Here is a 12590-nt window from a genome sequence, read left to right as displayed (position 1 = left end):
AATAATAATAATAATAATAATAATAATAATAATAATAATAATAATAATAATGTGTGATAGATGCTTCAGGCAGCAGGCATTTAGGGGACGGGATCATTTGGGGGTCAATTTTAGGGGGGACTGTAGCCCTCCAAAGTCTCTTGGGGGGGACAAATGCAACCCACAGTCTGCAACAGTTGCCCACTCTGGTGTAACTCACAAGTGGGGGAAGAGGGAAGAATGCTGATTTAAAATTGCTATCGGACATTGGAAGAGGATCAGAGCACCTTTTGTTTACATCTGTCCTGAAGAGAGCTCTTTGTATGGTTAATTAGACTCATGTAAATAGCTTGGCAAAATAGGAAATGTCTGTAGGAAAGACCTATCATGTATATACAAATGAATGAATGAATGAATGAATGAACACCGTTTGTTGTAACACAAGCTTTTGTCACACAATAAATTTATGAATGAAACTGTTCATTTCCTAAACAGATTAGGATTTGTGAATGGATTGCTCCTATAAGTGGGTCAGAATGTTCTGAAATTATCAGAGCCACAGCCTGTTAAAAAAAAAAAAAGACAAGGTTAAGTGGAGGCCATATGGTAGGAGAGAAAGCCTGCAATTAGGATTGGTCAGCCTTTTTTTTTTTTTTTGCCTTTCATTTTAGTTTCTTTCTTATATTGTCATCATTTATTTCCAATTCTCTCTCTCTCTCTCTCTCTCCACACACACACACACGTCCAAATGAGGAACAAACATAATTGTTCTCCTAACCATATTAATTTGTGCTCTGGTAGACAAATGTGGACCTGTTGGGACCAATTCCATAACACCTTTCACTCTCAACAACTCCACAGACCTTGTTCTGAAATAAAAAGAAATCATAGTGCTGACCAGAAGTCTACTTCTGTTTTTGACTTCTGGATTTTGGAGCAATTTTCAAAACTGCATGGTTTAGGAGGAATCGGGGAAGTACTAAGTACGAAGTACTCTAATAAGAAGTATTCTAGGAACAGTGACAGAACATTAAGGGATTTTTCATCACTCAAACAGAATTGTAATTCAGGGGTAGTTGAAGAGGTTGGAAGGGCAGACTTGCCAAGGCAAGACTGTCCATGCCCTGAGATTTCTAAGGAAAAATCTCAGACATAGGAATGACCTCTTTGCGATGTTATCCCAGCAGCTGTGATGAGTGGATTAGAACAACCCATTTTAATAGAAGAATATGGCTGACATTCATGTGCAGGGAGAAATAACAACATTCTACAATTAGTTAATATTGTCTTAGTTATCTTGTTGTTGATACCTTGGTGTCACATATGACAATCAAAGCTATGCTGACCCAATGTAAACCTTCATAATCTGAAAATAAAATAAAATGAAATGAAATGAAAATCAGATAGCAGTCCCCAGGCCAACACAGACTGCATCAATACATTGTTCACTCATTAAAAATGTACCCCATTGTTAATATGCTTAAGGAATCTAACCACAATTAAAACATAAAAACTACTACAAGCACTATTAAAAGTGCATCAATAAAATGCCATTATTTATTTAATCAATAATTAATAATGATTACAGCTAGATTTCATTTGAATGCATTTGGGTGTATCTGGCTTGACATTTCACATAGTTCTGTCCACCACCAAAATAAATGAGTTGTTCATTCAGCATGTACATTTCTGTTCCCTCTTGAATCTACATCATCATGACTATCTGAAAACTGGCTTTTGCACTTGTTTAACCTTCTCCTGGCCTTCTTCTTGAACCTCTTCTGTGGCATGAATTCCATCATAGTTTTGGTTGCTTTCCTTCTTGTGAATCAGCTCCAGATGGTTTTTGCTGGTATCTTTACAGGCATGATAGTCCATAGTATTGCCTTAAACCTGATCCAGATAATGCAAAAGTTTTTTTTTTAACCCTTCCAAAATTCCCCAGCCAGCATGCCCACTGGCTGAGAGATTCTGGAAGATGTATTCCAAAAAAGTAATTCTTCCAAGCTCTGACCTGATCTTATTTTGTTTCTTTCTGAACTTGAACTCTAACACTTGCTTACAATTTAGATGCATTGTTGCTAACAATCAATTTATTCTTATGTTGAACTTTCTTAGCTGTAGTAGCTGCTCAGAATATCATTCTGGAAGAAAACAGTTATATCAAAAGACATGAGAAAAGATGGTTGAAATCTCAGCTTTATATGATGATGAAAGCATCATTTTTCCTACATTTTAGTTGTTATTTTTTTAAACGAACAGTTCAAATTTTCCTGTGAGTATTCATGTGGGCTTTTATTGACCATATAACATGCTATTTTGTATAACATGCTATTTTTATAAAGTTGGGAAGCTGCATACTTACTTCATGACACTGTATTACAATCTTAGGTAAATAAGAATTTACTACTTGTTTTAATTTGAATGCATCATTACTACTCAGTGAATTGTAATTATATTTGAGGTTTTGTTATTTCTAGGAAAGAGGCAGTGAACGATCTCTGTCAATCTCTGGATGGCCTCCTTCAACCACTTCACAATCCATGTCACCCATTTCTCCTGGAATGTTCCAACCTGCTCCTGATTACTTTGGCAAACCAACACCTCCAGGAGCTGACAACAAGCCTGGGAAGAGACTAACTCCTTGGGAAGCTGCAGCCAAGTCTCCTCTTGGACTTGTGGATGATGCCTTTGGCCCTCAAACCATTCAAGAGTCCATTGCAGCAAATGTTTTGTCTGCTGCCCGTAGGAAAACACTACCTGCTCCACCAGATGACTGGAAACAAAAAGTGGCCTATGAGCATCCAGCCCCAAGTGCCCATGCAAAATTATCTTCATTTGGAAGGAGCCATTCAGCAACCATCTACCCTCCGAAGAGCACAATGTCTGCTCCTAGCTCCACATCCCATTGCAGCTCTCGTCTGCATTATGCATACTATGGTCAGCGTGCCCAAACTGATCCTGGTATGGTCTCCATGGATTCCAGGTCTGATTACTGCCTGTCAATATCTGACCCCAACTATAACCCACATCCAAAGGGATGGAGGCGTCAGACATAAGAAACATAAGAGCTTCTCTTAGTTTTCCTTCTTGCAATTCTACAAGTCATAGATGCTACAATAAATTAAAAGTGGTGATCTGCATGGATACATGTTTTCTGGAGCTTCAACAGATCAAAAGTTTTCCAAAATGAAGGACAGCGTCTGTGACGTTCTCAGTGGTACAACCCATTTTGTCTTTTAGTGTGTGTGTGCTTGGGTTTGTGAGTGTACGTGTACGTTAAGAGGTCAAATTTGTGTACCAAGAAAGTACAAAGCAGTGCCTCCATATGTGAAGCTGGGAAAGTACAACAATTATGCAAAGTTAAAACTTCTACAAATTATCCTGTGAGTCTTTATGAAGAATGTAATCTTAATTTTTGGTCTTGAAAAAACCTCTCCATTCAACTTATGCCTGGCAGGTATAAGAATCCATCTTTGCTGCTGCTCACTTTATGGTCAAATGAAACTTTTGCATTTCCTTTCCAAGGAAATGTCATTATGCAGTTAAATATCAGAAAGTTTAATGGTAACAAGATTACAGCAGTGTTGCTCCAACTTTAACTGTCATAGCTAAACCCTAAGGAATCTCTCTGTATGTAGTTTGGTGAGATACATAGAATTTTCAGCTCTAGACTTCTAGTGCTATAGCTCAAGGGAGTTGAGTAGAGCTCTCCAACAGAAAATTCTAAGTACCCTTTCATCAAACTACAAATTCCAAGGTTCTGATGGAGCTGTGACGTTTCAAGTGGCTTCAAACAAAATGCATGGATCATTTTCTGCATTTTTATTCACTAATAAAGATATCACTGTTTTGTGGGTTTTGTATATTATTGTATTTTGCTCTATGGCCAACACAGCTACCCTGGAGATGTTTTCTATGTAATACAGATATGCTGTTAGTTGTGATATTTTGATTTTTGTTCAGTCAACTATAACTTTTCTATCCTGCAACATAATTGGCTGAGGGGGTGGGAAAATGAACAAAGTTTTGATAGCTTTATGCCCCTAAATTCCATAATCATCAGGAGAGAGAATATATTGTTCAGTGGTAGAACACTTGCTTGCATACATGTAGAAGATCCAAGATTCATACTTGGCATCTACATTTAACAAGATTAGCTAACAAAGCAGGGGGAAAATCTAAATTGGCAGTGAGGTACTGCCAAAATCAGAAGAGACAGACAATATGGCAGCTTCCTGCTCATGCTTCATTTCCTTTTGCTGTGCACTCACCCCAAATATTTTACTTAATAAAAAGTCAACAGAGTATGTTTGCAGAGTTTGGGAGGAGGGAAAACATTTTGAACTACAGTTTCCAACCTCCTCCAGCCTGTTCTGGTTTTGATCGTCTATCAAAAGTCAGAAGTGAAACTCCTCCCCTCTATTCCATTTGTTATCTGAAAACCTATAGCATTCCACAGAGTAATAATATTTGCTCTCTTTTGCTGTTCTAAGGTACATTGATAACGCTTTCACTCTGTTTATTAGTTGAAACTTGGTAGTGGCTGTGCTGAAGATAACCCTCTTCCTGCAAAATTATTCAGAAGGCTGAATAAGATGTGAAGAGATTGCTTTTCATTTATATCCAGTGAACAATATATCTAATGAAGGATGAAGGATATAGTCACCTGACTAGGCAGGGAGGTGACTTTAAAAAAAAATCAAAACGGTATACTGTTCTAAATTTTCACAGAATTCTAGAGCTGTTTAGAATACTATCACTATGTATGTTTACCAAACAGTAAGTCCTGCTAAGTTTAGTGAAACTGGGTTGATCCAAGACATTTTTCTGCCTACGGCAGAACAGCAAATGGTACCTCCCCTAGATTTGCCAAATCCAATGTATGTAGTACCCAAGGCCAATGTATATAGTACCAAGTTATTTAGATACCTGAAGCCTTGCCACATCTGCACCTTAACTTCTCTTGATACCCATACATCTTCCTCTTCCTGGCAGTATAGGTGCAGTAATAGAAATTAAATCACAGTTTACTACCCTGTCTTGGCATCTACAGTCTGCTTATCTGAGGCTGTTGCCTCAATCTGATTAATAATAGTGCAACTTGTTGTTGTAATTGGGATTGAAACTGCACTTTCAGGCCAGAATCTTATTTACGGCTCATGATGACATACACTTTGGTGCATACCCTCCAATGTTTCACAGATGAAAAAAAGACCACATATAACTAAGCACCACCAGAGTGTGGTCAAGGTGACAAAAGTTATCAATGAGGAAGAACACAAAGCTATGAGAGGATACTTTTGTTTGCTTTTGCCTGGACTTGCTGGGAAGGACAAGATTCTGCCCTCTCCTCTCCCCTATCTCTACTGAGTTAAATGAGTGCAAACTACTCTTTTACTCTGAACTCAATTTGTAGCAGTGGAAATAAGCCCAGGACAAAGGGGAAAAGTGAGAGGAAGAGAGAGAAGCTGGGAGATTTTAGAAGCAGCTGAAAAAGTGGGATGACATAGGATTGATCAGGACTGTCCCTGAACATCTGGGACAGTGGAAGGCATGCTGGTGTTATGCTTCATGGTCATGCTGGTCAGGAGATTCTGGGAACTTCAAAGATCTAGTTCTAATCAAACCTGCAGAAAACAAGTTTGGGCTTGGCTGTTCTTTGACAATTTAGGAACAGATGTTCATGCAGGTTTTGGCATTGACTACATAGCAAATTAACCAGAAAAGAAATTCAACATGTTCTAGGTGCTGTACTTCAGATGATTGGAACATTCTGAGAATAGTTCAAAGGTTTTTGAATATGTGTGGCTAACCTGAATACTGTGTGAAAACATCCAGTTAAGTGTAGTTTCTTTAGCAGATGATAAATATGGTAAGCTAAATCTCACAAGAACTTATGACTGTAAGGAAGGTCTAATGTATGAAGACGTGATTCCTAGTATTTGAAGACAGCAGGAATGATGTCCTCAGGATGAAGCAACCAGAAAGCAATGGTTTAGATTTCATTTAGAGTGAGTAACAGGTATATGTTGCAAGATTTATGAAAGAGGCAACCCTCTTGGGCCTTGAGAGGTTGCATTTGTTTGTGAAATATATATTTTGCTAGTCATGCAGTGGATCATATTCTCCAGTGTCCCTGTATATTTGTTGGGAAGATTTTGATGTAGTAATAGTCTGATGCAAGGTTAGAGAACAAGAAGAATTTAAATTTTAGGAAGTCATGTTTGTATAAAAGTAGGTTTATGTTAAGTGTTCAGTGGTCTGAGTCCAGTTTAAGACAATTCCTATGAAGAGACACACATTAAAAACATTGGACTAAATCCAATGTTCTGATTATCATTGCACCAAAACTGTCCTTCACTTCTCTCTCTCCATTCTCCCCTCCAGCCCTAAACTTCCTGAAACTTGGTTCTAAAAGATTTCCCAGGCCTCCAGTGTTGTTTTGGAGGATGCCAGTGAGGCACCTCCCTCCTGGTTATTTATGCTGCCAATTTGCCAGAAGAATGCCATTGTTAGATCTCTGTCCCTATCTAGAATTACTTTAAGATAAATACTTGGCTTTATGTCAGTTATGACTTCTAGATATCAACAGGACTAACACAAGCAGTGAAACATCTGTTTACCATCTATCTGAGGACATACTCATTTTAGAATGTATTAATATTCAAAGGAATCTTGTAGCACCTTAGAGAGAGAAAGAAGTTTATAGCATAAGCTTTTATAGACTCAGATTGTATCTGAAGAAGTAGACTGACTATGAAAACTTATGCTACAAACATCTTTCAGTTAGTCCCTAATGTGCTACAAGATCCCTTCGCATGTGTCTCTGTGTTTTTTCTAATATCATTTGAAGCAAACTCCACATGAGAAGGGCCAGTGATCCAGCTTTCATACTTCCGGAGTTACGAATGATTTAGGGCCCTGAGGGCTAAGTTCTGCTGTTTCCAGGAAAATATTTGTGCTTTAGCGTACACTCTTTTTAATCATAACTAATTGAGACACAATATATTTTCCACTAAAGTCAATGGAACATGCTTCTAAGTAAATGCATTTGAAACCAATGTTCCCATGAATCCAAGTATGCTATGTCCCACATGATCAGGTCAGGTTTCCATTTTGCAATGCTCTGCTTTTCTTTTAGGACCATGATTAATCAGCTTCCTGTAAATAAGAGTGTTGTCAGATGCAGCTGTGGATATATGTTTTCATTTGTCAATACTCAAGAAAAAACAATTGTGTATGTTTCCCTTTGTAATATTTTTGTGTTACTCAATGCCGCATGGTTAAAACCATGAAATAATATCTGATTTCAACATAGATGCCAAAGGCTTTTTCCAATTGTTTTCTTGTCACAAGATGATTCCCTTAAAGCCATACAAAAGGTGTGTGTGCGTGTTCAACACACCCTTTCCTACCCAAGAATTAAGAGAACAATCCCACAAGCTGTCATTTATGAGTCTGACAGGATACATCATGTTAACACAGCAAACCAGATGAATGTCATGAGATAATTAAGATAATTAAGTATCAAATAATAGAACTGAACCCTGAGGCTCACCCAGGTCAAGGTGCACAGTTTGAGGCCATGAAAGAGAAAATCCCACAAGCAACTCTCTTTGTACTCAGTGGGAAATATGTGAGTTTGTGCATGAATGTATGTAGTAATATTAACATAAATAAGTAAAATTTGCCACCCTTTCATGATGTGACAAAGCTGCCCTCTGAAACAAGTGTCTCACTCTAGCCTTGTAAATGTTTTGCTTATCGCAATGGAGCTTCTCTGAATATTCCTTGGTTTGATGATAAAAAAACACATGGAGGACCAATGGTTGTGAACTTATGGTCTTTGAAAAAAAATCAAACATATCCTGACATTCATTACATTAAATTCTTAGAAAATCCTGAGTCTTGAAATACTTCTACAGTGAGTCAAGCAAGAACAAATTTAAACAAGGATTTTTAACATCCACTTTTAAAAATGTACTCATTGTTCCAATTTAGTTATGGCTATGGTCCAATATGGCATTTTTTTCATGCTTAGTTGTATTCACAAATACAGAACAATTAGCTTAGTCCAGAAAAAACAAGGACTAAAGTTCACCCAGTTGGACACAGGCTGCTATTTTCTACCCCCTTTGCTCAAGAGTCACGCCCTTTATAGACCAGCCTGAAAGCCTGGCATGGGGGCAGAATCAGGGCGTAGTGTACTCACAATGCACGCCTGACTCTGCCCCCCCAGGACACCCTGATGCCACATGCCGCTCCACAGGATGCAGCTCCAAAGGAGTGCCATATAGACGTGCCACCATGGTTATGGCACCCTTGCAACAGTGCAAAAAGGATCTACTTACAGAGGTCAAACTAATTGTCTGATTAAAAAAAAAAATGTGTGGATTAATTGTACTGATGTGGATTAAAAAAACAAAAACATCTTTTTTGAAATTAGTCTAAAATCCTATTTGCATTTCTTCATTCATTTTCTCTATTAGAAAGAACATCGGAAAGGAAAAAATAGCTAGTGTTAGACTCTGCCACACATCACTCTGCATTCTTTATTTTATTTGCACTGTATACATTTTTTTCTCAGCTCTGCTTCTGGAGGGGAAAAATATATTTTATTGATGTAAGTGTGAATATTGTATGTATTCCAAACATCCATCTAAATATCGTTTAGATTTTGGGTGTATGTGTGTGTGTGTGTGTGTGCACATGCCTTTGTGCAAAGGGACAAATTTGATCATTTCACGAAGGAAATGTTTTAGCAGTATTCAGATAGCTGTTTCAGATCTCCTAACAGATTCTTACTCAACAGAAGATTTGGGTAAAGATGTCAGAGGCTCTTCTGAATATATGCGCAATATTGAAAGTTATATTCCTGTACTTGTACTACGAGCAAGATAGTCTAATTTTGTGTTTATTTTTATTAGCTTCAATGCAGATTAACACCTAATGCTACTGCCTTTGCAAAACAGGTAACATATATATTCCAGTTAAGTAATTTCATTTTCACTTTCACCAGCTATTAGGTTGTCAGGGAAGGGCACTTTGTTAGAATGCATGGTAGAGATGTAAAATGGCATAACTCAATAAAAATGATTTTGTCAATCAAATGGAATATCTAATTTTATTTTCTCCCCATTCCTGTTTTATAGGATGTAATCTGATTCATCATAAAAATTAATTCCTCAATGTGCACCACACATTTATCTGTTTATAACCACCTTGCTTTTGTTGACCTTTCAGAGCTTAAATAAATATTGGGTTCCATGACAACCTGCCCAACATATTAACCTTGTTCTATGTGCTAAAGAGTTATCATATCTACCATTTTACCAAGTCAGTTTTAAGCTTTTATTTCTGTCCACCTCCCTACCTTTGTAGGGGTCATTTTTAAAATTAGCAGTTGTATGTTTGCCAGATTGTACATGCACTGATTTTGCACATAACACTGAAGCCCTAATTCAAAGAGTAAGCACCCTCAGCTGCATATCCTTATGTAACATCACAGATCATTCCAGAAGATCCCTGATCCTCAGGAAATGGTTTTTAGGAGGCACAAAAGACTCCACTAAGAAAGGAGGGACAGGATTCATGCACCTCTCCAGATGCTCTTGGGCTGCAACTCCCAGCAGCCTTAGCCAACATAGCCAATAGTAATTTATGCTAGGAGCTGCCTTGGGTCCCAACTTGGGAGAAAGGTAGGATAAAAAACCATCTGATTCCCAACTGCAGAAGTGACTGCACTCTTCCATGTCTAGCTCCACTGAAGAGCATGGAAGAATTACTTTTTGTACTACATCTCCCAAAATCCCTCAGTACCATGGTCATTGGGGAATTGTAGTCTATACACATAGTTCAGAATGTCTGGGTAGCTGTTTAACATCGTACAGAAGTTGATCACCTTTCAAAGGCATATACATTTTTGCTCCTGTACATGAAAGAACTGTAGCTGCATGGCAGGGCACCTGCTTATCATAGAAAAGATACCAGGTTTGCTCCCTCACAACTTCAGGTGGATCCGGAAAAGACTCCTGTCTGTAATTTAAAGGAGCCAGTACCAGTCAGTGTAACTCAGTCTTCCCCAAAGGGCTGCTCTCCAGATGTTGTTGGACTATAACTCCTGCCATATCTGGCCAGTCGCTGTACTTTGAAGACTAGACTGCAAAACATCTGGTCCTCCTGGCTCACTGTCAAACCCAACAGTCTGATTTGGCATAAGGTAGTTTCCCATTCTGGGAAGATATAATTTAGCAATTTGTATTTGGATGAAGGCTGTTTGTAATAACAGGTGTCATGGGCTCCATCTGCACTGCAGAAATAATCCAGTTTGATACCACTTTGACTGCCATGGTTCAGTGCTATGGTATTCTAGGATTGATAATTTGAATTCTATAGCATTGAACGATAGCAGTTAAAATGTTGCCAAATGGAATTATTTCTGCAATGCAGATGCAGCCATGGCCGAGTTCATACCAAACATTACAGCTACAGGAAAGCAGGCTTAGCCTTCTTAACTGCCAGGACAAAACACAGTCATGTGTGCAAACTCAAGGAACAGAAGCATGATGCATAAGTGTACTGGTGATAAATAGATAACTGATCCATTACAAAAGCATCAGACCACAAAATGTACTGGGACATTGCAATCACTGAAACAGGAATAATAGAGGTCCTATGCTTCATTTCTTTATTTTTTTATTTTGTGTTTCTGTAGTAAACTGTTACTTAAGCTGGCTAAAGAGGAGAAAACTATGAGAGAGAAAAATAATAATGGAAACAATTAATTCAAATCCAGAATTGCTAACAAACTTCCTAAACAAAAACATCAACAGAACAAACAATAGTAAGAAACTTCTTCCCAACAAATAAAGGTAAACAGTCAGATCATTCCCTGCTTCCGAGGTAGTAAAGATACTACTTAACTGTATTTGGCAGTAAAGATAGAATAATAAATGTAATAACAAGGACCAAGATCCTCTTTAAAGTGATTGAAACGTAACACTCAGCCAATATACTTGCTCAGACAAAAGAGGCAGCCAGTCCAGTGTGTGTGCGAGTGGTGGGACAGTTGGGCTGGTCTCTTTCTAGCATATCCTGCAGCCAGCTATTGACCATTCTGTCACAGGGGTGTATGTGGAGATGTGCCTGTTCATGGACCAGCCAGTGAGCCAACCCATTTTGCATTGAGTTGTGCATTGAAAAGCAAATTGTTTGCCTTTGGGGCTGTTGGATACCACCTTCTGTAAACTTATTAGGATCACAAGATGCCAATGCATCCTGGGGTCTTTCACACTACACAGTTATAGTGTTACATTGTCATTTTAACTGCTGTGGCAACATGTTATGGAATCCAAGGATGTGCTGTTTAGGGAAGGGTACTGAGTATTCTCAGCTAGAGAACTCTAGTGCTGTCCCAAGCTAGAAACCACAGGACTTCATACAATGTTGTCACAGCAATAAAAGTGCTGTAACTGGACCCCAGGAGTCCTGTAGGAGTTACACTGGTGTAGTGATCCTACAGGGTTCTGCCAATAATTTTGGTTGTTTTTCATAATACTCCAAATCAGCTGCCTGAGGACACTTGGCATAATGGTAGAACCAGCCTTCAGGGTGGTGCTTCCTGGAGCTTGGAAGCATTACTTTTTTGAATTGCAATTTGTAATTCATAAAAATATCGTTTCCAAGAGCTAGTCTTTCAAAGCCACATAGGGCTTCAAGGATTATCACTAGCACTTGGATTTCTGCCTTGAAACACTGAAGGTGTTTTCAGCATGTGTTTCTGATCACATGTTCTAAAGTCTTTAAAAGGTTTCACAGTTATCTTTTCCCCTCCTGGCAGGGACGTAGCCAGGATTTTAGGAAGGGGGGGGGTTCAGACTAAGTGCCACCATTATAATGGGGCTTGGGTGCGGCAGCGCAGCAGCACACACCATCCGTTTTTCTAATGGAAGGGGGGTCTGGACCCCAAGAACCCCCCCCCCCCGGCTACGTCCCTGCTCCTGGTATATTAACTTGCCAAATTATAGTAATTGCAAATTCATTTCAGTCAAATCTAGCTTTTTTGTTTTTTGCTTTTGCCTTTCTTTAAAATAAAAAGAAAAGAAATAAAATCAACGAGCCATTCCTTCAGTCTGATCATTCTGGGAAAAACTGTGACACATAACAAGTATGACTGTGTAGAAATCCTGGAGTGCTAAACCGATTACTGAAACTCCATGACTCAGTTTACAGACACTAAGGTAATTTCCAGCCTCAGTCCTGAAGGGCAATAAATAGCTTTAACAAAAATATGTCCACTTAAGATATAAGATGGGCAAAAATAGAACAGACCCCAACATCTAGTATTACGAAAGAGGGGAGGAAACATCTTTCTTCCTATTCATTTTCATCACAGCACACATAGCTTTAGATACATTTCCCCCATTTCCTCTTACTGCTTTCATTCTCCTGGATCTGGGAAGGCAACCTTGGTCCTTTTTCCTCACCTGCAAAAAGACAGCCAAGGCACCAGATCTTGACTGATCTTGGAAGCTAAGGAGGTTCAGCCCTGGTTAATACTTGGATGAGAAACTGCTGAGTAATACGAGGTGCTATAGCAGGGGTAGGCA

The 12590-nt window shown here is 38.7% G+C and overlaps 1 protein-coding gene across 1 annotated transcript in view; it reads left to right on the top strand.

The window, feature by feature from the left end:
* Positions 1–9079, top strand: part of SYNPO2 (synaptopodin 2) — a 119003-nt gene extending 109924 nt beyond the window's left edge. The window contains exon 5 of the mRNA XM_042468524.1: positions 2460–9079. Within this exon, the coding sequence (XP_042324458.1) occupies positions 2460–3038 (579 nt within the window). The 3' untranslated portion in view covers positions 3039–9079. The remainder of the gene's footprint in view (positions 1–2459) is intronic.
* Positions 9080–12590: the final 3511 nt, after the last annotated feature.

This window comes from Sceloporus undulatus, chromosome 5 (genome assembly GCF_019175285.1).
Source record: "Sceloporus undulatus isolate JIND9_A2432 ecotype Alabama chromosome 5, SceUnd_v1.1, whole genome shotgun sequence".
NCBI classification, from domain to species: domain Eukaryota; kingdom Metazoa; phylum Chordata; class Lepidosauria; order Squamata; family Phrynosomatidae; genus Sceloporus; species Sceloporus undulatus.
This window is presented reverse-complemented; position numbering and strand designations above follow the sequence as displayed.